A 26,290-nucleotide genomic window follows, 5' to 3' on the forward strand; every position below is an offset into this window, starting at 1 on the left:
CAATAACAACAAAAATAGCTGGACGTTGTGGTGGGCACCTGTAGTCCCAGCCATCTGGGAGGCTGAGGCAAGAGAATTGCTAAAATCCAAGAGTTTGAGGTTGCTGGGAGCTGTGATACCACGACACTCTACCCAGGGCGACAGCTTGAGACTTTGTCTCAAAAAAAAAGGAAAAGAAAAGAAAAAGAAAAAGAAAACTTTAGCTCCAAAGATTCCCTGGATGGAGTGTTCTTCTTAGCAGTGGTCAAGGAAATGGTATAGAAGTTTTTCACTCTGATCAATACTTTTTAAGCGTCTACTAGGTAGTGAGCTCCCAATGCTCTTTTTCATTTCCCTAATTTTAAAGGGACTTGTTTTCCAGAGTTTGATTGAATTCTTCAGTAAACACTTGTTGGTTTAGCTTTAGCGTGTACAAAAACCCTGGGTCAGTGGCTGGGGTGGCTCGGTTAGGGGAGAACTGGTAAGGGCACAATGTGATGAGTAGGGGACCCCTGCTTTCATAGGCGCAAAATTGTCTATTGAGCGAGAATGACGGACACGCAATTTATGAGAAGGCGCAGCCAGGGCAGGATGGTGAGTAAAGTGGGGAAGCTGCTGAATGGCCTGAATGTGAGAATAGCAGTCAGGGCAGAGACCAAGTTCATGTCCACAGACAAGCACTGGGCTGTCGCACGTTGGGTTCTTGGAGCCAATTCATTGTTTCTACAAATCATAACATTGAAAGAAGTATTTGGAAGGGCACTTGGGTTTGAGGAAAGGCCTTCTATTTGAAACAGTTGCTGTTTTCCTTTACAGATCAAATGAAAACCTTCTATTTATAAAAGTTAATCAACACTTCCCTTAACAGTTTTCTTGATGGATTGGATCATTCTTACATCTTTTTCAGAACATCCAGTTTATTTAGAGGCAGCCTCGGACACTTAAATCCCCCCTTGCATTGTAAGGACTGAGGACCCCTGTAATAACAAGAGTGAGCGCAGGAGAAAGGCCCCTCAGCTCCCTCCTGGTTTTGCGGGTTCCTGCCGGCTCCATCTGGCTCCTTCTCCAACCCCGCTGCCATATGGAATCTCCGTTTCCTAATTTCTCCTCTTGAAGTGGATCCACAGTGGGGTTCAGGTGAGGGAGAGGAGGAGCGGCACGAAGAGGGAGGAAGCAACATCTCCTGCAGCTTTTCCTTCCTCTGCCTTTTATCTGGGGCTGTGTGTGGAGAGGCCTCTCCAGGGTCTCTGCGGCAGCAACAGCGGGGAGGAACACGGGCCAGAGTGGGGGTGCTGGGGAGCCCTTTTTCTCCTGCTGTGTTCCCGTGCTAGGGCTGTGTGCCGGCTTTGGGAACTGCTGGGCAGTACAAAGTGTGAAGACTACATCCTATTTCCCCAAGGGAGAAGAAAAGTTTCCTCAGAAGCTACAAGTATGGCAGCAAACAGCAAGGGAGATGTGGGGAGAGAATTCCTTTCCCTACTCCTTAGAAGCAAGTCTTTGGAATGTGCTCTAATCTCAGCCACTCAGCAGCCCAGGACCACCTCTCTCAGGTGGGGGAAACCACCCCTCCACCTGGCAGAGCGCCTCAGTCCCTTCTCCAACAGACACAAAATCGTGTCCCTCTAACCACAGCGGACGGAACTTCCCTGGAAGCTCTCTGGTGGGGGAAAGGCTCAGATTGCTGTTCTCTCCTTCTGGTTTTCACCTGGGGCTTTGTGTTAAATTGGCAGTGCCCTTCCCAGGCTCACTTTCTGACGGGCATAGTAACAGTGTTACGTCAGTTCCCAGGGTTTTCCTTTGCAAGCAGTACTGTAAGACGTTATATTACCGCACTGAGAAGTTGTTTTTAGGCCATCCAAATTCATCTTTTCCCTCCTGGCCGGTATTTCAAACTCAAGATTTGAGGCACGCATTTCACCTGAACAACTTTAAAAATAATATTCCATTAAGCACACGACCTGCCTTAGGACCATTCACATAGATCGTCACTTTCCTTGGACCTAATCTCCCAGCTGATAGGTTTGTTTTCCTATAACCACTAATACTAATAGTTAATATAAATACAGAATATGCTCCAGAGTGAGGGTACAGAGCTGCTTTAACACTGGTCCCTGGTAGGAGAAAGTTTCTTCCATAATATAGTAAATATATACTTTATGCCCCTTCCTTCTTAAAGGTCCCACTTTATTAATTCCTTTTTTAGTAAATTAATGGAGGTTAGGTTTTAGTGTTGCCTCAACACTCATTTGTAAATGTCCTGCATTTTTAAGAATGAGATTTTTTTTTTCTTCCCGCAGAAACTATATGCTAGTCTTGTATGTTTGTTTTCAGATGAATTGAATAAAAGCTGTTGTTTTGGAACAATTATGTTAGAAAAGTTAGGACTGTCATCAGCTCTGAGTTCTATAAAAATAATCCAAAAAAATTTCTTCAAGCTTTGAACACTTTTACTTCAAAAGAACATGCAAATATTTTCTCTTGTGAAGCCGAGGAAACATGATTTGTGGGTGCATCACAGTGGAAAAATATTTCTGACAGCATTCCCACAGCATTAGGGGAAATGCATGCGTGGGTGTTCTTCTACAAGGGACAATTCTCCAGAAAAAGCAATTCCCTCTGACACGCTGTTTTTTTTTTTTTTATTATCATTACTTTCTTTTATAAACACAGCCCTTACCCCTCCAGAGAAATAACAGTGCATTTGCAACAGGCTCCTGAAATGCAACAAAACCTCTGCTGTAGCTTCTCACCCCCAGTTTTATGTATAGCATCAGACCAAAGAACCTGTTATAATGGGATTATTTCAGATGAGAAAACTGGGTTGGGTTGTAGATTTTCCAGGTGCACTTTTCAGTTTGAGTTCTCTCCACTGTATGCACATGGAGAGAGAATTTTATAATTTTGATTTTATAATTTGCCTACTTTTCCTGAATACCTATTGTCATTTTGAAGGATTTTATATCATATGATAGAGAACTATTATCATCATTGTTACAGAAAAATAAGTTAGACAATAAAAAAGTATGTAAAGAAATCCCACTAAGTGGAGATGACAATACTGGTTTTTTTTCCACATTCTTTATCAGACTTTCTACCATCAGTCAGACTGCATTGGTTAAAATTCTGTCATTGATTCTAAAGCCAAAAAAAGGGCAAGAGTTTTGTTTATTTGGCACCTCTTCTACCTAAAGTGAAACTCAACTTAGAAGATTTTAGGAAGTATAATATAATTTATAAATATTGTTTTATTTTCGGACTCTAACTCAGATTCTAAGATTTTTCTTTTCTTTTCTTTTTTATTTGAAAGTCTCAAACCATTAGTGATTTCTTATATTAAAAAAAAACAAAAACGAAAAACTTCCAAAAAATACTGTGCGTGGCTGGGCATGGTGGCTGACGACTGTAATCCTAACGCTCTGAGAGGCAGAGTCTGGTGGATCATCTGAGCTCAGGAGTTGGAGACCAGCCTGAGGTAGAGTGAGAACCTGGTCTTTAGGGTGCCAAATTGAGACTGTCTCAAAAACAAACCGTCCCCCAAAATCAAACAAACAAAAAAACAAACCCCCAAACCAAAACAAACAAAACCTCTGCTTAGGTAATACAGACTTTCGATATGCAAGAATCATCAGTGCTTATTTTGTGAAGTGACTAAACAAATCCAGACTTTAAAAAAACATGAAAGTAACAATAGAAGAGTTAGAAGAATGGGTAAAACAACGTGCATACAAGAAAGGAGAATGTTTTCTTCCTAAGGAACGTAACAATTCATGAAAAATAGTTTAAATTCTCAGCTAGAAAGGTTACTTACTATTTTTGCTTGTCTTGTTTGCTAGTTTTGTTAAAATAATTACCTTGACTCACTTCAGATCTGCCCCTGCAGGTGGACACCACTCTGTCTCAGTTTACCGACCCGAATGTTTACCTGTGGGATGTACACCACAGTAAGAAGCTTATTAAAGTGGACGGGGCAGTGGCCAAGACGAGGAAATCCTACTGTGCGGACTTCGCCGCCATCCGGCCCCAGATCGCCTTACTCCGGGAAATGCACGTTACGCATTTTCACTTCTCCCTGGACTGGGCCCTCCTGCTCCCTCTGGGCAACCAGTCGCAGGTGAACCGCACGGTCCTCGGCTACTACCGCTGCGTGGCGGGCGAGCTGGTCCGCGCCAACGTCACCCCGGTGGTGGCGCTGTGGCAGCCCGCAGCCCCGCACCAGGGCCTGCCGCCGCCCCTGGCCAGGCACGGGGGCTGGGAGAACCCGCACACTGCGCTGGCTTTCCTCGAATACGCCAGGCTGTGTTTCAAAGAGCTGGGGCGCCACGTCCGGCTGTGGATCACCATGAATGAGCCGTACACGCGGAACATGAGCCTCGGCGCCGGGCACAACCTGCTCAAGGCCCACGCCCTGGCCTGGCGCGCCTATGATGAGAAGTTCAGGCCCGTTCAGAAAGGCGAGATCTCCATAGCCTTGCAGGCTGATTGGATAGAGCCAGCCTGCCCTTTTTCTCCAAAGGACAGAGAAGTGGCCGAGAGGGTTTTGGAATTTGACATTGGCTGGCTGGCCGAGCCTATTTTCGGCTCTGGAGACTACCCACGTGTAATGAGGGACTGGCTGAACCAAAGAAACAATTTCCTTCTACCTTACTTCACGGAAGACGAGAAAAAGCTCATCCAGGGAACTTTTGACTTTTTGGCTTTCAGCCATTACACCACCATCCTTGTAGACTGGGAAAAAGAAGATCCGGTAAAATATAATGATTACCTCGAAGTGCAAGAAATGACGGACATCACGTGGCTCAACTCTCCCAGCCAGGTGGCCGTGGTGCCCTGGGGATTACGCAAAGTGCTGAACTGGCTGAGGTTAAAGTATGGAGACCTCCCCATGTATATCATATCCAACGGAATCGATGACAATCCCCATGTCGAGCAAGACACGTTAAGGACGTACTACATACAGAATTATGTAAATGAAGCACTTAAAGGTAAGGAGCCCCCGAAATGTAAACGCTCCCGCACAAACACACGTGCTACCCATTCTGTGCCTTGCTGAAACAGTTCAAGAGATACCTAGCATTTTTCTTGGGGATAAAGAAATTTAGCTAGAAGGAAAAGACAGGAACTCTCTAGCACCAGCTCTGTATCTGTAAAGGCATAGGCTTCTAGGTCTTCCATCTCAGGTGGAAGATTTAACTGCTTCACATGCATAAAGATTTAACCCAAGTACATGGTTTCATTATGTGAAACCAGCTGTTAAATGTAGCCCAGTATTTGTCTTGCTATTTGCCTACTTGTCTTCGTGAAAAAAGAAGCCTTTTCTGATTACATCTAATTGAGTCTGAAGTTTTATTAAGTGGTATTGAAAACTTCCCAGACGCACAAAGGTTATGTAAAAGCCATGTGCTGTGTGAAAAATGTTTTAATAACCGCTCTCCTGGCCTTTTGTTTTTCCAGCCTACATATTGGATGGTATCAATCTTTGTGGATACTTTGCTTATGCGTTTAACGATCGCACAGCTCCGAAGTTTGGCCTCTATCGTTATGCTGCCAGTCAGTTTGAGCCCAAACCGTCCATGAAACATTACAGGAAAATTATTGACAACAATGGTTTCCCAGGCCTCGAAACTCTGGGAAGATTTTGTCCAGAAGAATTCACCGTGTGTACTGAATGCAGCTTTTTTCACACTCGAAAGTCTTTACTGACTTTCATAGCCTTTATATTTTTTGCTTTTATTGTTTCTCTTTTCCTTATTTTTTACTACTCAAAGAAAGGCAGAAGAAGTTACAAATAGTTCTGAACGTTTTCCTATTCATTTTGACATAGTTATGCACACACATTAGCTGTTAATCATTTGCACTTTTCAGTTGTGAAACTGTAAATTTCATGCATCTAACTTCTAGAAAGCTTTTTTGTGGCTTATGATGGAGGTTTTTTTTTCCTTTGAGCAATGAATCTTGTTCTGTCACGAAAATGTAGTGGCATTGATCATAGCTCACTGTAGCCCTGAACACCTGGGCTTAAATGATTATCTTTTCTCAGCCTGTCAAATAGCTGGGACTATAGGTATGTGCCATCATGTCTAGTTAATTTTGTAATTCTTTATAGAAATGAGTCTCTTTAATGTTGTCCAAACTGATCTCAAACACCTAGCCTTGAGATACAGTTTCACCTCTGCCTAAGTGTTGGGATAACAGGTGTGAGCCACTGAAGTTGGACTGATAGAATTTTTAAATGGGCACAGGGATTGTAAAATATTGAATAACGTGAATAGTGCCTGAATTTGTTCTCTTTCTGAGTGATTAAAAAACTGACAGGTAACATAATTTCTATGACACATGCTGTGATGAAAGCATGAAATTGATAACCATATCAATACAATATTTGTAGAGAAATTTGAGTGACAAGATTATTTGCCCATGCACGTATTCCTAAACTTGATGTTTTTATGGAAGTAGTAATTGCAAGAGTTGAAATAAAAAGTTAAGTCCCAAGTAACCATTTTTCAGCTGTAATGTCACTGCCTAATGACAGCACCTCTGTTGAATCCAGTTTTCCATGAAAAAGAAGATGGCAGAATATAGAAGAAATGACAGAGTGCCCTAGGCTCGAAAGTTCCTTTCTAAAGCAGTGTTTCTGTCCAATACTGCTAATGTTCATTTACATGCATATATCTGGTGAATGACATAGTTAGAAAATTATGGAAATTTATACTTTATGTGGTTTTTGAGGCACTCTCTAAACCCTGGGACCTTGAGGCTTTGTCTCATGGGTGCCTTGTTGAAGGCCTTGTTTATAGGAGACTATTGTTAAAGTGTTTGCAGAAAAATAAACATGAATCCTTAGATGTTGGACTCTTTAGGAAGCATAAAGCAATTGTGAAATGCAGGCTGCTACAATGGCTCTAGGTGGAAGAAAAGAAGAAAAAGCTTATTATGAGCAATATTATGATTAATTTGATTATATACCCCTTTATTTTTGAGTAGACCTTGGAATGAATGAAATGACCTTTCTTGAGAGAATAGGGATGAAATAATAACTCATTCAATAAAGAGACAGCCCTTCAGACGTGCTGTAATTTCTTTGAATTGGTAGTTTTTAAAACACTTAATGGATTCAAAAGCAATCTGGTCTGGATAGCACTAGAAGATTTGTTTTTGTAATCTCTGAGGTCCATTTTATGTTTCTGCAGCTACTTGTGTGGAAGTAGCTTTGAACTAATTTTGCTTTGAACTTTTATAAACTGAAACATGCTACTGATTTTTAGAAAGGGCTAATTAGGTCTTATCCTTTCATGCCCCTTAAATAAGTCTTGCTGATTTTCAAACTGGGAAGTGTCTCTCTTACACTGGAGTTTTGTAGATAAGTCAATAGTTTATCAGGCAAGATGAACCAATGTCATAATAGGCACAACTAACCTCAGTGACACAGGGTCATAGTGTCTCATAAAATACTGTACTGTACAATATATCATCTTCAGAGGTGGTATGATTTTTTTCGTGAAAGATAAGCTTTTGGTGATATTATTTAAAAAATGGGACTTATTAAATAAAATTAGGCATTATAGAATGAACAGCTTATTTTATGTATATATTTTTCTGATTGCAAGAGTAATATATGTTCATTGTAAAAAGTTTAAAACCACAAAAACTACATATGTAAAGAAAAACAAAAAATTATCTATAATCTCATAATCCAGAAATAGCCTCTATTAACATTTCCTATGTATTTTATTTAGCATCAGATCATATTGTATATAATTATGTATTAATTTTTGTTGTGCAACTTTCCTTTGCTATGAACCTTCAAAAGCATGATTTTTAAGAGTTGTATTCTACCATATGAATGTATCACAACTTATTTAACTACTCTTATTTGTTAGACTAATTTCTTATTCATTACTGTTAAATAATATGTATTGCTTAAAAATAATTTTCTTGATACAACATTTACTTTAATTATCCTGAGTGAAGACAGAAGTAATTCTTCTCCTTGAAAAAGTATTATAATAAATCTACCTACAACTTTGCCTTCCTTCATATGAGTGGTTGCTAGCTAATTTTTGAAATTAATTTTTTTTTTTTTTTAAAACCACAGAAGACGTGGTTGGACCAGTGAAGAAACAGGTGTGACTGCAAGAGGTGTGAACTGCCAGGCTAGAAGGTTTAGGGGCCAAGGAGGGTGCCTCGGGCTAGTACATGGGCTAAGTTGAGAGAGAATTTTAGACAGCAAAATAGAGGAGGATCTGAAAGGGACAAAACAGAGCCTTGAGAAGTGACATCTCAAAACCACTCAACGATCACATTATAATGAGAGCCTAATGCCAACTTCGAGTCCTGGGGGACCTTCAGAAGAGGCAGCTCACCAGATGGATGCAAGGAGAAAGGGTGTCTCTCAGAACAGTATTGGGACTATGGCAGGAGGAGAGGAGGAGCTGGCCAGAGGGGAGGAGCTGGACGTAAGGACCTTCTGGGCCAATGGGGTAGAGCATACTCATTTCTTAACCCACTGCTGGGAGAACTTGGTAAAACTAAAAACCAACTAACCAACCAACAAAACTCAAATCTCTACATTTACTTAATAATATTAAATTATTTTCTTTGATTCAAATTTTACAAATGTTGGACTAGTAGAATCCCGAAGATAATTTGGCAGAAGATATTCCTTTTTTTTTTTTTTTTTAATTGTTGGGGATTCATTGAGAGTACAATAAGCCAGGTTACACTTATTGCAATTGTTAGGTAAAGTCCCTCTTGCAATCATGTCTTGCCCCCATAAAGTGTGACACACACCAGGGCCCCACCCCCCACCCTCCGTCCCTTTTTCTCCTTCCCCCCATAACCTTAATTGTCATTAATTGTCCTCATATCAAAATTGAGTACATAGGATTCATGCTTCTCCATTCTTGTGATGCTTTACTAAGAATAATGTCTTCCACGTCCATCCAGGTTAATACGAAGGATGTAAAGTCTCCATTTTTTTAATGGCTGAATAGTATTCCATGGTATACATATACCACAGCTTGTTAATCCATTCCTGGGTTGGTGGGCATTTAGGCTGTTTCCACATTTTGGCGATTGTAAATTGAGCTGCAATAAACAGTCTAGTGCAAGTGTCCTTATGATGAAAGGATTTTTTTCCTTCTGGGTAGATGCCCAGTAATGGGATTGCAGGATCAAATGGGAGGTCTAGCTTGAGTGCTTTGAGGTTTCTCCATACTTCCTTCCAGAAAGGTTGTACTAGTTTGCAGTCCCACCAGCAGTGTAAAAGTGTTCCCTTCTCTCCACATCCACGCCAGCATCTGCAGTTTTGAGATTTTGTGATGTGGGCCATTCTCACTGGGGTTAGATGATATCTCAGGGTTGTTTTGATTTGCATTTCTCTAATATATAGAGATGATGAACATTTTTTCATGTGTTTGTTAGCCATTGGTCTGTCATCTTTAGAGAACGTTCTATTCATGTCTCTTGCCCATTGATATATGGGATTGTTGGCTTTTTTCATGTGGATTAATTTGAGTTCTCTATAGATCCTAGTTATCAAGCTTTTGTCTGATTGAAAATATGCAAATATCCTTTCCCATTGTGTAGGTTGTCTCTTTGCTTTGGTTATTGTCTCCTTAGCTGTACAGAAGCTTTTTCAGTTTAATGAAGTCCCATTTGTTTATTTTTGCTGTTGTTGCAATTGCCATGCCAGTCTTCTTCATGAAGTCTTTCCCCAGGCCAATATCTTCCAGTGTTTTTCTTATGCTTTCTTGGAGGATTTTTATTGTTTCATGCCTTAAATTTAAGTTCTTTATCCATCTTGAATCAATTTTTGTGAGTGGGGAAAGGTGTGGGTCCAGTTTCAGTCTTTTACATGTAGACATCCAGTTCTCCCAACACCATTTATTGAATAGAGAGTCTTTCCCCCAAGGTATGTTCTTGTTTGGTTTATCGAAGATTAGGTGGTTGTAAGATGTTAGTTTCAATTCTTGGTTTTCAATTCGATTCCAAGTGTCTATGTCTCTGTTTTTGTGCCAGTACCATGCTGTCTTGAGCACTATGGCTTTGTAGTACAGACTAAAATCTGGTATGCTGATGCCCCCAGCTTTATTTTTATTCCTAAGAACTGCCTTAGCTATACGGGGTTTTTTCCAGTTCCATACAAAACGCAGAATCATTTTTTCCAAATCTTGAATGAATGTACTCAATTTTGATATGAGGACAATTAATGACAGTTAAGGTTATGGGGGGAAGGAGAAAGAGGGACGGAGGGAGAGGGGTGGGGCCTTGGTGTGTGTCACACTTTATGGGGGCAAGAATTCTGGGCTGGAAATTGTTCTGTTTAAGTAGATTAAAGGTAGATGACCATTGTCTTCTTGCTTGGAAAGTTTCATTAGAGAAGTCTTCAGTCACTCTGATGGATTTGCCCCTGTAGGTCAACTGGCGCTTACTCCTAGCAGCTTGCAGAATCTTTTCTTTTGTCTTGACTTTGGACAGGTTCATCACAATGTGTCTTGGAGAAGCTCAGTTAGAGTTGAGGCGACCTGGGGTCCGATATCCCTCTGAAAGCAGTGTGTCAGAATCTTTGGTGATATTTGGGAAATTTTCTTTTATAATATTCTCTAGTATGGCTTCCATTCCTCTGGGGCATTCTTCTTCCCCTTCTGCAATTCCTATAACTCGTATGTTGGAACGCTTCATAAAGTCCCATAATTCTGACAGTGAACGTTCTGCTTTCTCTCTCTTCTTTTCTGCCTCTTTTACTATCTGCGTTATCTCAAGAACTTTGTCTTCCACCTCTGAAATTCTTTCTTCTGCATGGTCTACCCTGTTGGTGATACTTTCCATTGCATCTTTAAGTTCCCTAATTGACTGTTTCAGTTCCTTCAGCTCTGCTATATCCTTTCTGTATTCTTCATATCGTTCATCTCTGATTTGATTCTGTTTTTGGATTTCCATTTGGTTATTTTCCACTTTATTAGCAGTTTCCTTCATTGTTTTCATGATTTCTTTCATTGTTTTAAACATGTCTATTCTAAATTCCCTTTCTGTCATTCCTAACATTTCTTTATAGGTGGAATCCTCTGCAGTAGCTACCTCATGGTCCCTTGGTGGGATTGTTCTAGACTGGTTCTTCATGTTGCCTGGAGTTTTCTGCTGATTCTTCCTCATGTGATTTCTTTTATCTGTTTCCTTGCCCTAATTTTCCTTTTACTTCCTCTTGCTTTTTAAGTTCTCGTGCCTGTGGACTAAGGGTTACAGCACCAGAAGGGTGAGAAAGTTGAAGAGCAAAAAAAAGGGGATGAAAGAAAGGAGGACCGAGTGATAAGAAAAAAAAAAGAAAAATAGAGAAAGGAGAGGGGGTGGGTAAAAGGAATATTGACAAAAAGAAGAGAGGCACAGAAAGAGGGAGACAGAGCAATATAGGTGTACAGTAGGGTACTTTGACACAACCTTAAAAAATCCCACCTTCTGGGGGTGCCCAGTTGGGTGGTTCCCTTGAGGTCAGCAGCTCTTTGCTAACCTGATCAGACACAGTACCCCACCTCCACCAAGTAGAGAGGAAAGACAAAAATGCTATAAATCAAACCAAAAAAAGCAAACAGATAACTTTAAGGGATAAAATTGGGTGAAAAACCAAATAATAGCGGTAGAAACACTAGCAAAAATGAAGTTCTAGTTATTGAAAAAGGCAGCAATGGGAAATTATAATTGAACTAGAAAAATTGAGAAAGAAAAAGGATCTGTATGGAAAAGGTTGAAATTAAAAAACAAAACAACATCAACAACATCAAAATAAATAAAAAAAAAACACAACCAAAAACAAAGCAGTGTGTATATGTTATTGAATATTGTCTGGGCAACGTGTGGTCTTCTGGGGTATGAGATGTTAATCACAGTTGTGATATGACTGGAGGCTGCTGATTTCTCAAAGCCCAGCAGGTAGACACCGTAAATCTCTGTTCAGCCCACTTAAAAGGCACTTTGAACTTGTAAACTTGCTGAGCAGAAGCTTTCCCAGGAAAGTGCTTGTCGCTGGAATCACTGCTGAAGTGGCTATCCACTTACCCAGTGTGCCAAAACTGGTCTCACTCTGCCCCTGAGGGTTAGGGCTGCAAGGCGGCTCAGACCCCACCCTTAGGCTACTTGGTCGCTGGGTTACCAGCTCCCACCCAATTCTAGCTCTGCGACCCTGAGGGCGGAGCTTGCCGGGGCAGATCGCTCACAATGGCTCCCTATGACCCACAGCCAAACACTATTAGCTCCGTCTGGCTCAGCAGCTCAGACTGGGTTCCTAGACAATGGCCAAAGTTCTCCACACTCCCGCTCAGGCTCTCTCCAAGGCAGTTCAACTGAGTGCCAAGTCCAAAGACACAAAAACAGTTCACAGGTAAGGTCTTTCTGGTTTGCAGTCTCGCTGCTACTGAACTTACAGTTGCGGGCGGGTTTAGATGCATTGAACACACGCGACCACTTGCCGTTTTTCCACTGTTTTAGTCCTCCTCTTGGGGTCCAGAAGTCTCTCGCTGACTCCCTGTACCCTCACAGGGGTGATGATAGGCAGATCCCACCAGCCAGAGATGCCTGGAGTCCTATCTCCCCAGACTCACGGTGCCCAGATGCAAGGCAGCTGCTACTAGGCTGCCATCTTGCTCTGCCTCCTCTGGCAGAAGATATTTCTATATCTATTTTGCTGTACCATTTGCTTTTTTGAAACAAGCTAATGACACAGACAAGATCATTTATTTGTTATTTAGTTGGTAAATAATTGAAGGTTGATTAATTTTTTATAGATTCCAAAATATTGGGTAGAGTTTCTAATTTTAGTACAATATTTCCATATGTTTATTATATGGCAACACTAATAAATGTTAAATGACTTTCTTTTGTAGAAATTATCTTTCCGGGAAACATTGCTTTTTAATAAATTGCTACCTTAGGCTGACCCTTTTTCTGTTTAAAATATCACTTGATCAGTTTGTAAAATTCAGTTTCCTTTAACATTGTAGCAGTTATTGTCTCTTGATGGCCTTGAGCAGGTATTTCAGCTGGTTTTGATCTCCAACTGCATGTGAGTCAAAGGTTTGGCTAATTTATATCCAACTTATTAGATGGCAAGTTTTATGGGCTACCAAAGACTATTACCATGAGCCTTTGGTAAATAGTGCCCAGATTTCAGACAGACAGGGGGCAGTAGTGGTAAGTCAGAGAGAAGCAAAACAAGGATATAATTAGAGTATTGAAGGGTCAGGTGGAAATATTTTATTAGTAAAAAGAAGATGAAAATGAACCAGGCCGTATTCCAAATTGGTATGTCTTTCTTTTATTTGTGCCCGTCATGACCTAACAGTTGACCTAAACAGAAACACAGTGGGGGCTACTCACACCGTTGTACTGACAAGAAGAACCGCAGATGGAGGGGAGGAGGGGGCTGAGGGAGGCCGGGAGCAGGTGGAGGGCTGCGGCCGAGAGGGAGGCCCTGAGTGGAGCAGAGCCTCCGACCCAGCTGCCCGGGGCCTGCTGTCCACACACGGGTGACTGGACTTTTCAGTCACAGCCCCCACTTTCTGAAGTGCCCTTTGGGGAGATGGCGGCAGCACCCATGGGTGGCCAGGGGCTTTTACAGGTGATTCCTGACTGTCTGCTCATTGAGACCCTCAGGACTATGTGAGAGCGTGGTCAAGACAGATCTGGTGAGTGGAGGAGGAGAGGAAGATGCAGCATGTGGAGTGCAGAAACTGGAGGTCAGAATTCAGGGGCTTAGCCCGAAGCCTTTCCAGTTTGCATCAGGAAGACTGAAGCGTTCCCGCTAGAGGTGGTGGTGTGCAGGCCTGAGTCCACCCAGGGTGCCAGGAAGGGCGCTTGCAAGGACGCTGAACAGGGTGATTTCAGGGCTTGTGAGGGTGGGCCCAGTGGACAGGGGGAGGAAATAAAAGTATAGACTGTGGGAGAGGCATTCAAGGGTATCCAGAAAGTAAGACATGCCCAGGTCAGAAAGGGAATGGCTCGGGGTGGAGGGGAGGATTATGTCAGGTTCCAAATGTGGGAACAGAAGTCCCGGCCCCTACATTTTTGTAAAGAGTGGCCTCCAATACAGTGGAGGCCTACCCACACCAGATTGGGGTCTTCCATTTTCTAGTCTGCTTACAAACTTGGTTTATAACCTGGAGCAAGTCCTAACCCATTGGGCTTCACTGGTCTTGTCTATAAAAAGAGGAAGTTAATCAAGACCAGTGGGTTTCCGCCTTGGTTTCATATTAGAATCACCTGGGACCCTTAAACAACTCCAGAATAAGACAGCTGGGGAATCCTGCTCCCAGGTGATTGCCATGGGAAGCTGAAATTGAGACTCCCTGCTCTAAATTGGTGCCTCCCCAGTGTGGATGCACATACGAATCACGCAGAGATCTTGGCCAAATGCTGATGCTGGCTCCGCAGGCCTGGGGTGGGCCTGAGATCTTGCATTTGTGACAACCTTCCCACAGTGGCCCAGATGCTGTTGTCCTGGGGACCAGGCATTGGGGTGGGCCTGAGATCTTGTATTTGTAATAACCTTCCCACAGTGCCCCGGATGCTGTTGTCCTGGGGACCAGGTATTGGGGTGGGCCTGAGGTCTTGTAACAACCTTCCCACAGTGCCCCGGATGCTGTTGTACTGGGGACCAGGCATTGGGGTGGGCCCGAGATCTTGTATTTGTAATAACCTTCCCACAGTGCCCCGGATGCTGTTGTCCTGGGGACCAGGTATTGGGGTGGGCCTGAGGTCTTGTATTTGTAACAACCTTCCCACAGTGCCCCGGATGCTGTTGTCCTGGGGACCAGGTATTGGGGTGGGCCTGAGATCTTGTATTTGTAACAACCTTCCCACAGTACCCCGGATGCTGTTGTCCTGGGGACCAGGCATTGAGCAGCAGGGAGCTAAGGGCCCTGTGTGGCTGATTGAGGGGTAGTTTGTTTTAAAATTTTACATGTTGAAAGAAGAGAAATGAAGCTAGTCTTGAAAGAGGATTGGCTGGGTTGGACAGCTTGAAGTTTAAAACAAAACAAAATAAAACATATTCCTAGAAGGAGTTCTTCTGAGACTGCCATAGACCTTCCCTTTCCCACCTGGAGAGGTCAAGAGACCTGGGTTTAATTGTCACTTCTTTTCTGTGTTCAGTGCATCTGTCTGTATTGCACCCATGTCCCAGTGTTTGGAATGCTTCAATGTGTTAATGTCATATGAGAGGGTATTTTGGAAATATCAAAGCATTGTCTAGATGTAAGTTACTATTATTATCTGGCTTTCTCACAAGGAATCCACTTCTGGGACCTCTAAAAAGGGAAAAAGGAAGAAGAGTCAATAAAATGTGCTCATAGGGTGGCGCCTGTGGCTCAAGGAGTAGGGCGCCGGTCCCATATGCCAGAGGCGGCAGGTTCAAACCCAGCCCCGGCCAAAAACCACAAAAAAAAAAAAAAAAAAAAATGTGCTCATAAAGCAAACTGGGGGGGCTCTTACCAACCCAGCTGTGACACAAACAATATACGGTCTCCTCTGGCTCAGTTGTGTCTGCAGCCCTTGCCAGAGAAGCACACAGGCCTGCAGAGTGCGAGTCAGGCCTTCACTGTTCATCACTGCTCCTGCGGTGGCCACTGAATCCAGCTTCCGTCAGGGTAAAGCCAGGACCCCGTTCTCATCACCACTGTGATTTGTTAAAGCTCAGTGGAAATCAGCACTTGTCTGGAGGATATAAAGATGACGTGCACTGCCACTTTTGAAAGCCTGAAAAGATACTGTGTTAACCAAGGAATTCACACTTTTATTCAGAATAGTGTGGGCTCTGAGCGACAAGTGAGTGTTTTGCTTCTGGATATAGGCTGCCCAACCCCAATGTCCTAGTAAACGACTGTGCGCAGAGAGCGAGCCCTCCAGGGCCTTCGTGGTGGATGTCGCCTGTTAGCTGTCTATCCAGCCTCCAACCGGACGTGTCTGAAGGGAAGATGTGTTGTTGTCTTTCTCTTCTAATTAACTCTTCTTTCAGTTTCCCTATTTCCCCCCAGAACAACTCGCGTCGATACAGCGGTGATATTCGGGCGTGAAATCTTCTAATTTCTTTTCATCCAGTTCTCTAGCATCCACCCTTCACTTGGATTCTTGCTGCCATTTTCCTCTTTGGCCCCTTTGCTTACAGGAACTTTCCCCATAATTCCTAACTAGTCTTCTGGTTTGTGTTCTTCCTGCACATCAAGGGTCACTTCCCTCTTCCAGCGCTTCTAATGAGTATCTGTTCTTCCTACGCTCAGCTGGCATTTGCTCTCGAGCCTTCCTCCTCATGTCCCGTGATCTGGTCATCCCCAAACGTTGCTGAACATCAGAATGAGCACCTGCCACCTGCCAGGGGCACCGGCATGATTGTTTATTCTCTTCCATTCAATTATAAAGTGCTCCAAGGCGGGGGACCTCATCTGTCTTGTATTCCCCAGGACAAATATTAATTGCCCAATAACCATTTCTTGTATGAATACATGCCTAATGAAAAGGGCACAGAAACGTATTACAGGTGGTTCTTCAAAAGGAGTTAACTGTTTTTCTGGTTACCTGGGGCTCAATTGAACTCTACTATCTGGCATTTTGCCAGTCCGACTACTCTTTCACAACAGTCATGATGGTAATTGGTGTTCATGGTGATTCCCCTAGGGCTGTACAGAATCTTGAAATGCCTTCCCACTCATTTAAAACAAGATCATATTAAGATGTGTGCTTCTCGTTAAAAGAGTCATTATATATATCATCATAGATTATCCATTTTCAACGAATTAAAATACAATAATATCACAATGAACATTAATCTTCCTTTGATGATCATTTCATTCAACAAATAATTAGAGCACACTTAATACGTGCAAGTTGATGAAGTTATTAAACAGGATAGCCTAGTCTAGTCAATTTATAGGTATTTGAAAGGGCTTTTTCATCTATTGTGCTAGATAATACTTTATGTAATTGGCATACACTGTGATATTTAATCATGCTTTTCAACATACATTACGCAAAATATGCCTACTTAAAATAGTATTTTTTTTAAAAGAACAATTACTAAGAAATTACCTGTGAATAAAAGTTCTATGAGTCAAATCTGGTTCTCAGATGTTTCTTCAAAGTTTGCTGACATGGGGTTGGCTGTCTGATCTATCTGTATCTGTTGACTCTGCCTCCAGACTTCAAGTGATGGTATGTACATAGTTCTTCTCCCACATTTGCTGGGTCTGGGCCAGAGTCAAAGTAGGAATGCAGTTTCTGGCTAGACCCCTTGAGCAGTGGTTCTCAGTCCTGGCTAGACTTAAGGATCACCTGGGAGCTTTTACAACCCCCCATGGCTAGGATTACAATTTACTGTTCTGAGATGCTGTCTGGAATGTTTTTCATGAATCCAGACTCACTGGAGGGGCCTGCCAGCCTCTCCAGGTGACCCTGGTCCACAAGGCCCAGTGACACAACTTCCTTTACCCTGTACCCCAGGGGAGGTGGCAGCTTCCTGCTGTCTCTACCTGCCGTCTCTTCACCATCCCCTGTTGGCTTCTCGGCTCATCTGTTACTCACCCCTCTAACCAGTTCCCTGTGTAACATTCCTTCTTTTGGGAAATCTCAAAAAAGTTCCTCTTTCCCTTGTTCGGCTTGTCCTTGAACGCCAATACAGCTAGCAGTGAAGACAAAAAGTGAAACAAGCATCGTCTGGGGCAACTTTGGACAGCCAACCCTCCTCTGGGGATGGGTACTGGGAAGGACACAAATTTGGTGACCATTTAGTGGCTGTGACACCTGCTGATCTTCTATAACACAAATCTCATGGGAGAATTTAATGAAATGTTATAACTTTATCATGTCTGGTGATTTCATTTCCTTTAACATGTCACACTTATATTTTATAAAGTCTATCAAGGAAGAAATTTTAACACGCCTGCCTATTGGCATGTAGTGCTGATAAATTAAACCTAGTTCACCTTTTAGTCCATACTAGCAAAGCCGATGAAACTTTCCTGCGAATTTCTTTTTAAATTCTCAGTTCCTTTTTTACAGAACCTTGCTGTTGCTGCTACTTCACGTTCATGATCAAACATAAGGAAGGTTTGAAAAGACTCATCCCTCTTAGAACAGAACAAAACACTTCAATAAATGCCTGTTCTTTGTCTTGTGTGGGGAAGAGGAGGGGCTTCGTTCTGTACTGTGCTGTTTCCCTGGAGCTCCGCTGACAGCCGCCACATAAACAAGAGGAAGCAATGCCCACGATCAAATGAAAGCCACATGTCTTTCTTGGTGACATGCATGGACACTCAGGACCTTCTTTTAAGTAAGTACACGGCAGATCAATGTGCAGACCTAGGGACACTTGCATAAATACACACACACACACACACACACACATCCTCACTGATCCTGCAGCCTCCACCCAACTGCACATTTTCAGTGGCCTTGTTCAGTTGGATTCTCATTTCTACTGACTCGTAGACCCCTTCAGAAAGCAGTAGTGAACATCTTCTCCATTTCACAGAAAAGAATTTATGTTGGTCTTTAGAATGTCACTGCTGGAAGCTAAGAGACGGAACCCCATTTATTTAGAATTGCACAGCAATAAATGTTTATTGAACCCTATCTTGAAGGTATGCCATGGTCCCCATTTTAAAGATGAGAAAACAGGTATACGGAGGTTAACAATGAGCTGTCTTAGTCCATTTATTTGTGTTGCTGTAACAGAATATACAGACTGGGTCATTTTTAAAGAATAGGACTTTATAGTTCTGGAGGCTGGAAGTCCAGGATCAAGGCACCAGCATCTTGTGAGGGCCTTCTTGCTGCGTTCTCACCTGGTAGAAGGCAGAGGGCGAGAGATGGATCTAGCTGAATGCCTACAAGCCTGTCTTAAAAGGGCCTTAATCCTATTAGCAAAGAAGGAGCCCTTATGGCCTAATCACCTCTTAAAGTTCCCACCTCTTAATACTATCACATCAACACCTGAATTTCGGAGGGACATATGGAAACCAGAGCTTATGCTAAGGGCTTATGGCAGGAAAGGGGAGGCAGAAATGGGATTTGAATAGGCAGGATTGCTCCAGAACTCGCAGTCTTTTAATTATGCCATGACCTGCATTTATGGCCCTGATGTTTTCAGCGGCTGGGTGAGTCCAGTGCTTCTCTGTGCCTGAGATACCAACTCCTCGAGAAAGTTAGGGGCTCAGAAAGTCATTAGTGACTATTCAGGTTAGGTTCACATTGGTTTGCTAGAAAAATTAGCCACTGATTTTTCAGGAGAAGAGACACATTGCTGGCTTCGAGAGCTGCATGAAGCCTTTACCATGTCTACAAGGGGAGACTATAAATGGCAGATTTATAAGACAAATTACTTGACTGGCGATAAAAAGTACATTAAACACTCTAATCCAAACCACTAGTGAGTGTGATATCAGAAATTCCCATTACTGTATTCTGTCCCTAGGAAGGGCTGGCTTCCTGGCAGTTTCATTGGACCAACAACCAGGGACCTGTGCTTATATTAATGTTGTGCAACTATCTTGAAATTCTTAATGTTTTCGTTGCACTTGTGTTTTGTGATGCTATCTGATGGGCCACTGGGGCACACACCTGGACAGAGGGGACATGCCAGGCAGCAGTGCACACGGGGATTGCCGTGTCCTCGTAGCAGGCAGGGCACAGTGGGCAGTGTGCACGCTCAGCGGTCTGCTCAGTCTCATGTGTGGCCTCAGGGACATCCAGGTAAGGTGGTTCTTTTGAGAGGTGATCAGGCCAAGATTTGCCATAGTAGCAGTAGCGGCAGGGCTGATGGCAGTTGCACAAATTATAGAAAATTCCAGAGGCAATATTAAAATGACACTACCAAGTCACATTGAAAGTTAACTTCAGGCCAAGTTTGGTGGCTCACACCTGTAATCCTAGCACTCTGGGAGGCTAAGGCGTGTAGATTGCCTGAGCTCAAGAGTTGGAGACCATCCTGAGCAAGAGTGAGATCACATCTCTAAAAAATAGCCAGGTGTTGTGGTGGGAACCTATAGTCCCAACTATTCAGGAGGCTGAGGCAAGAGGATCAATTAAGGCCAAGAGTTTGAGGTTGCTGTGAGCTATGACACTGTGGCACTCTCCTGAGGGTGACAAAGTTAAGACTGTCTCAAAAAATAAAGAAAAAAAAAGAAAGTTAACTTCATACTTACATAAAACCAATTTGCATCTGAAACTTTTAGGGAAATCGTTCTGTGAGAATCATCAGTTCTAGGTGCAATGGTGCAATGAAATTTATATTTGATATAATTTATCAGAAATTTATCACCATATAATTTCTGAAGATAATCCTAAAATACTCTTTTTTTTTTTTTTTTTTGAGATAGATTCTCACTTGTTCACCCTTGGTAGAGTGTCGTGGCGTCTTGGCTTACAGAAACCTCAAACTCTTGGGCTCACGTGATCCTCTTGCTTCAGCCTCCCGGGTAGCTGGGACTACAGGCGTCCATCACAATGCCTAGCTAATTTTTCCATTTTTAGTAGAGATAGGGCCTTGCTCTTGCTCAGGCAATCTTCCTGTCTCAGCCTTCCAGAGTGCTAGGATTACAGGTGCGAGCCACTGCACCAGCTCCAAAATGCCCATCAACCCATGAATGGATTAACACATTGTGTTATATGTGGGAGACTTTACCTCTTTTATGTTTACATGGATGGAGCTAGAACATATCCTACTTGGTAAAGTGTCTCAAGAATGGAAGAAAAAATATCCAATATACTCAGTACTATTATGAAACCAATTTACAATCACTCACACTTTCATATGAAAATAGATCACAACTATGTCCCAGGATGAAGGAGAGAGGAAGAGGGGATAGGAAGGGAAGGGGGAGGTCAGATGGAGGAAGGGTGAATGGTGGGACCACACCTATGGTGCATATTGCAAGGGTACATGTAGGATCTATTTACAGAGTATAAATGTCTTAACACAGTAAGTAAATGAGGTGAGGGATATATTAACTAATGTGATGTAAGCATTCCAAATTGTAAATGAAATCAGCACATTGTACCCCATAAATGCATTAACATATTAAAAATACTTTTAATAGCTCTAGTAACAGTAAATTAATACTTTTAATTTGGGGAAGGACCCTTCCCCAAATTAAAAATTACTAAAAGTTATTTGTAATCTTCCGTTTTCAGGAGTGACTGATATTGCTTTCAGTTATGTGTATATACTTAAAATAAAGTGACTGAAAGTATAGATTTTGATGAGCTAATAAGTTTCTAGAGACATGAGCCCCCCAAATCTTATCATCAATCAAGACATTATATTAGTAAACTATTATCATTTATTTCATGCTATAAAATTGACATCAAAATATTATCTTGCCAAACTCTATGTTCACATTGCTATTTGTGCATCACTATTACCCCTATTTTATTTTTTATAAGCACCAAGATATTTTTAAAAATCTTTATATTTCATTACCTTTGATAGTACTTTCTCCTGTTTTTAAAATAAGAGGTCTTCATTTTCATTTTGCTTTGGATCCTTCAAATTATGCATCCAGTCCTGGATAAAAAAACAAAAGGAAATTGTTTTGCTGGAAGAAAAAAGGAGGATTTGGTTCTCTTCTGAGAGTCCACACCTGCTTTTTTATCCTGACGAAAAACACAGACATGGTAGCAGAGGAGAAAACCCAGGGTGGGGTGAAGAACGGGGCTTGGATCAGAAGGAGCAAGTGCCGCCTCTGAGCACTTTGGCCAGGTCATGCCTGGGTTTGGGAACAGGATGAGCTTCTTTCCTAGTTGCCAAAGTAGCACGTGAGGTGTTGGATGACATTAAAGATGAAGGAAAAGTGAGGAAAAAAGATTTTTCTTCTCCTCAGCCCTCACTCTTGTAAAAAGTATTGGTATGTTTTATGAGTATTTTTACTTTCATCCTGTTTTCTTTCTCCAGAATTGGAGCTGGTTTTTGAGGGATTGCAGAACAGCCTGGTATCCCTGACGCTGGAGGGGAGCCCAGCTTTGCCTTTTATCCCAGTGACCTTTACAAACTACGCAAGGCTTTAATCCTCCGCTTTCTCCATATGTGGTTGTGAGGCTACAATGACAACTGGTATGTTTTGGCTACGCTGCTTTGATTTGTGCTAAGAAACCAGCAGTTTTACCTACTATTGCTTTTGTGTCATTGGAGAAAAAGGCAAATAACATGTTAGTATTACCATGAAAGTAGTTTGATCTTGTAGACTCCAGGAAAGAGTCTCAGGGACCTCCGGGGCTCTGCAGACCACATTTGAGAAGCACTGTTCCCTGCAATCCTTTGGAGGATTCCCACGGCAGGAGCGGAGCCCCAGTGTTGGGGGTGAGGAGCCTGAAAGAGGAAAAACACACAGGCGAAGTCCATTAACAAACTGATTGAAACTTAAACGGAATGTAGACATATCTGAGAGTAGTCAGTTACACTTTTCAAAGACTTCTTGCATGATTTCTATACTGAAAATGCCAGTAAATGAACTTAAACAGAGTGGCAGTCACTGACAAGACCTGCCTTACTGGCCTAGAATCTCAACTGGAGGTAAAATACAAGGAGAAGACTGTCATGATAGACCACACTAGGCATTTGGAGGACAAGCCAAAGCGAATGAAAGAAAATCCACACAGGAGAAAAAGAAAATGTCAACAAGATGAAGAATAGCCCGACAACCTGAAAGTGCACATCGAAACTAGTCATCCCGTTCCAAGCAGAAGGGATGATAAGAAATAAAAAAACAAAACAAACAAACAAACACACAGTCATGGAAGCCAGTCTGGGGGATGTTTTAATTTTAAGAATGAAGAGAAAATGTGGCACATTTCCAGACAGTAATAGCCAGTCATCTAAAGACTAGGACTGTCACTCAGTGTTTCTCGTGCAAGGCCTCGAATAGACGATGCAGACCTAGAGAAAAGCACTGCTGCCTCAGCTCCCTGAACCACTCAGGATGCCACTGGCCTTTCTGGGCGGAGGACACAAGCATGGGTGTGCTGTGATGTAGACAGTATGTCGCTCACGCCTCTAGAGGAAGCTGCACCTCGAATGTGCACACTGAAACTATTCCTCATGCTCCAAGCAGAAGGGAGGAGGAAAATAAACACTGTGGCCAAACAGCATCGTAACTACACCGCAGCACCCTCAAAGATGGGAGCGCAGGAGGGAGCAAAGGAACGAGTCCCATGATAGACGGACACGTAAATCCAGTGACAGCCACAGAGCCCAGCGAGAGATCTGAAACCAGTAAAAACCAGTTCTAATAATAATCTGGAATGAAAAACCTTCTAAAAGCCATTTTAGAAAAACCTAGACGTTAGGGGTAAGAGAAATGAAATGAAGCCAAAACATTTAAAAAGTTTTTTTCTTGGTCTAGATAGAGGTAGAGTTGAGAAGAATAGAGGTGCTAAAAGGAGTGTTCTAGGCTCGGCGCCCGCAGCACAGTGGTTACAGCACCAGCCTCATATGCCGGTGGTGGGTTTGAACCCAGCCCAGGCCAGCTAAACAATAATGACAACTGCAACAAAAAAATAGCCCGGTGTTGTAGGGGGCACCTGTAGTCTCAGCTATTTGGGAGGCTGAGGCAAGAGAATCGCTTAAGCCCAAGAGTTTGAGATTGCTGTGAGCTGTGACGCCACCACACTCTACCAAGGGTGACATAATGAGACTCTGTCTCAAAAAAAAAAAGTGTTCTAAAAGACTAATCTCCTTAGGCTACCTTGGCAAAGGAAGTAAATTGTAATGTACCTTGTTTAGTTTTAAAAATGACAGAAATACGTGTTTTCTTGTTTATGGGACAGAAAATTATAACAGTATCAATAGAAGGGAAAAGATAATAAAAAGAAACTTAAGAGAGCGAGCAAAAAAAAAAAAATCAAAAGGGAAAAGAGTGGATAACAAAGTAAATCAAAGCGAACACAAAGCAAATGTAAAATTAGACAAAATAAAAGAAAGCACAAAAAATACAATGAAATCATCCCAAACTAGAGAAGCCTGTCTAGAAATGTGTCCGAGGAAGAGAAACCTGAAGGGGATGGCAACCAATTGTAATGTGGTGTCCCAGATGGGCACCTAGAACAAAAAAGGATTATTAGATAAAAGCTAAAGAAATCTGCCACTGTTTTTAGCTTCAACGAAAATTGAAATTATAAAGCTAGAGTGGGTCTTATCAAACCCAAGCAATGGGATAAAATTGAGCCTCTGATTGCAACTTTGAAGAGGGACTGATAGGCTCTTGGGAGCCAGGAAATCTTGTTTTTTTTCCATGCGTCAACTTGGCTTTTCTCTTGCATGTCTGTTTCAGCAGTCTTTGATGTGGTAGGCTGGCTTTCCAACCACATGGTGGAAAATTGCCAGAGACAGTTCTTCAATGTATATTTCCTCTACTTAACAGACTATGTGTTTATTCATTTATTCATTCATATAAAAATATTTATTGATCGCCCACTACGTACCAGGGATGTACTATGCTCAGCTATGTTTAGAGAAACCAAGATAAAGCAGACCCTGTCCCATCCACAGAGCCTATGTGATAGTGAGAAATTACTCTATTACTTGTACAAATAACTTTATAATTACAAATGTGAAAAGCGCCAACAAGAAAAAGTTCTGTGCATTCTAACATGGTTCCCCAACCAAGTCTAAGGCATCAAGGAAGATTTCCTGTGGAAAGTGACGTCAAAAAGAAAGCCTAGCCTGGGCGGCGCCTGTGGCTCAAGGAGTAGGGTGCCGGTCCCATATGCCGGAGGTGGTGGGTTCAAACCCAGCCCTGGCCAAAAACCACAAAAAAAAAAAAGAAAGCCTAGCCTGAATAGGAATTACCCAGCCAGTGGGTCAGGTGTGGTGAACACCATTACAGAACAGTTTAGTGATGGGCCCAGGGAGACAGATGGAAAGTTGACCTATTCATCCTGAGCCATAGTGAATGTTTTGTTCAAGGTAGATTCACTAAATTTCTGTTTACTTAATTCAAATGTATTTATTTAGAATCCTTACAGAATATGCAAGTTTTTTATGTTTGGGTAATATTTACATAAATAATTGCTCTCATATACTTGACCACATGAAAAACTTTAAATAATTTGCAAACCTAGAAAAACATTGATAATCTCCTAGGGAAATATAAATTATTAAAATGAAGAAGTAGAATATTTGAATAGTAAAAGTACTGTAGGAGAGATCAGAAAAGCGGTTAAAATATATTATTGAACAAGCAAACAGGATTTGATCATTTCATAGCTGAACATTATTTAACCTTAAAGAACAAGCAAATCTGATGTGATTTAAACTATTTAAGACTATAAAATAAGATGGAAAAGATATAATTATATTTCTAAGTCCAATTTTATTACTAAAACCTGATAAAGGTAATACAAAAGGATCGATATCACTTATTAGACACAGAAAACTCTAGATATAATTTTAGCTTGAACAATCCCCAAAATGCATTAACAGACTAATACATTATGGCCAAGTTGAGTTTACTGCAAGAATGCAAAGGTGGAGTTTCAGGAAATCCAGCAATATGATTTATTAAATCAATATATTAAAGCAGCAAAATGAACATGGCAATAGATGTTGAAAACTAATTTTGATAAAAATTCGGCAGCTAGTCTTAATAACAACTTTATAAAAATATGTATAGGAGGAGCCCTTTAAAATATGACAAAAACTTCCAAAATAAGCAAACATTATTCTAAACAGCAAAACACTGAAATCACTTCATTATGATCAGGAACTAGGTAAGATTGCTTGATCTTACCATTATTCTTGTCTTAAAGGGTCTACCAAATGTGATAAGAAAAGGAAGTAAAATAATTTGTATAAGCCAGGCATGATGGTGCACACCTGCAGTCCCAGCTACTAGGGAGACTGAGGTCAGAGGAATCCCTTGAATTCAGAAGTTTAAGTGAAATCTGGACAACACAGTGAGACCCTTGTCCCTAAAATTAAATTAAAAGTAATGATTTGTATAAACATTGGAAAAGAAATAATACAATTCTTTTTGTTGATAATATTATTATATTCCTGAAAAACCAACAGACTTAAGAAAAAAACTTAAATTAATAAGAAATTTGATAAAGTGAAGAGATATAAAATATATATACATAACAATCAATAGCAAAAACCATCTAAACATGGAAATGAGAAAAAAACAACTTGTGATTATAATAAAATGCAGTAAAATACGTGAAGAAAACAGTAAAATCCTGATAACTGGACTCAGACAAATGGGAAATCGTACTAAGTTCTCAAAGGTACTAAGTTCTTAAGTGTGTAGAATGAAAATAATGAAAATCTTACATCTCTCAA

The 26,290-nt window shown here is 41.6% G+C and overlaps 1 protein-coding gene and 1 long non-coding RNA gene across 3 annotated transcripts in view; one reads left to right on the forward strand and one right to left on the reverse strand.

Annotated features, from left to right (window-relative positions):
- KL (klotho) overlaps positions 1–8,630 on the forward strand; it is a 49,222-nt gene extending 40,592 nt beyond the window's left edge. Inside the window, exons 4-5 of one of the 2 annotated variants that reach the window (XM_053563897.1) lie at positions 3,860–4,961; positions 8,072–8,630. In XM_053563897.1, coding sequence (XP_053419872.1) covers positions 3,860–4,961; positions 8,072–8,106 — 1,137 coding nt within the window. In that variant the 3' untranslated portion in view covers positions 8,107–8,630. Of the gene's footprint in view, positions 1–3,859; positions 4,962–5,430; positions 8,008–8,071 lie in introns of those variants that run through there. The other variant, XM_053563896.1, reaches the window with a different exon arrangement.
- A 9,953-nt stretch (positions 8,631–18,583) lies between these two features.
- Positions 18,584–25,071, reverse strand: LOC128566834 (uncharacterized). The gene is made up of 4 exons (XR_008374651.1): positions 24,800–25,071; positions 21,597–24,684; positions 21,437–21,520; positions 18,584–18,800 (listed from the first exon to the last, which is right to left on the reverse strand). It is a non-coding gene; the product is annotated as an uncharacterized LOC128566834 (long non-coding RNA).
- Positions 25,072–26,290: the final 1,219 nt, after the last annotated feature.

The sequence above is a fragment of the Nycticebus coucang genome, chromosome 15 (genome assembly GCF_027406575.1).
Source record: "Nycticebus coucang isolate mNycCou1 chromosome 15, mNycCou1.pri, whole genome shotgun sequence".
Taxonomy (NCBI): domain Eukaryota; kingdom Metazoa; phylum Chordata; class Mammalia; order Primates; family Lorisidae; genus Nycticebus; species Nycticebus coucang.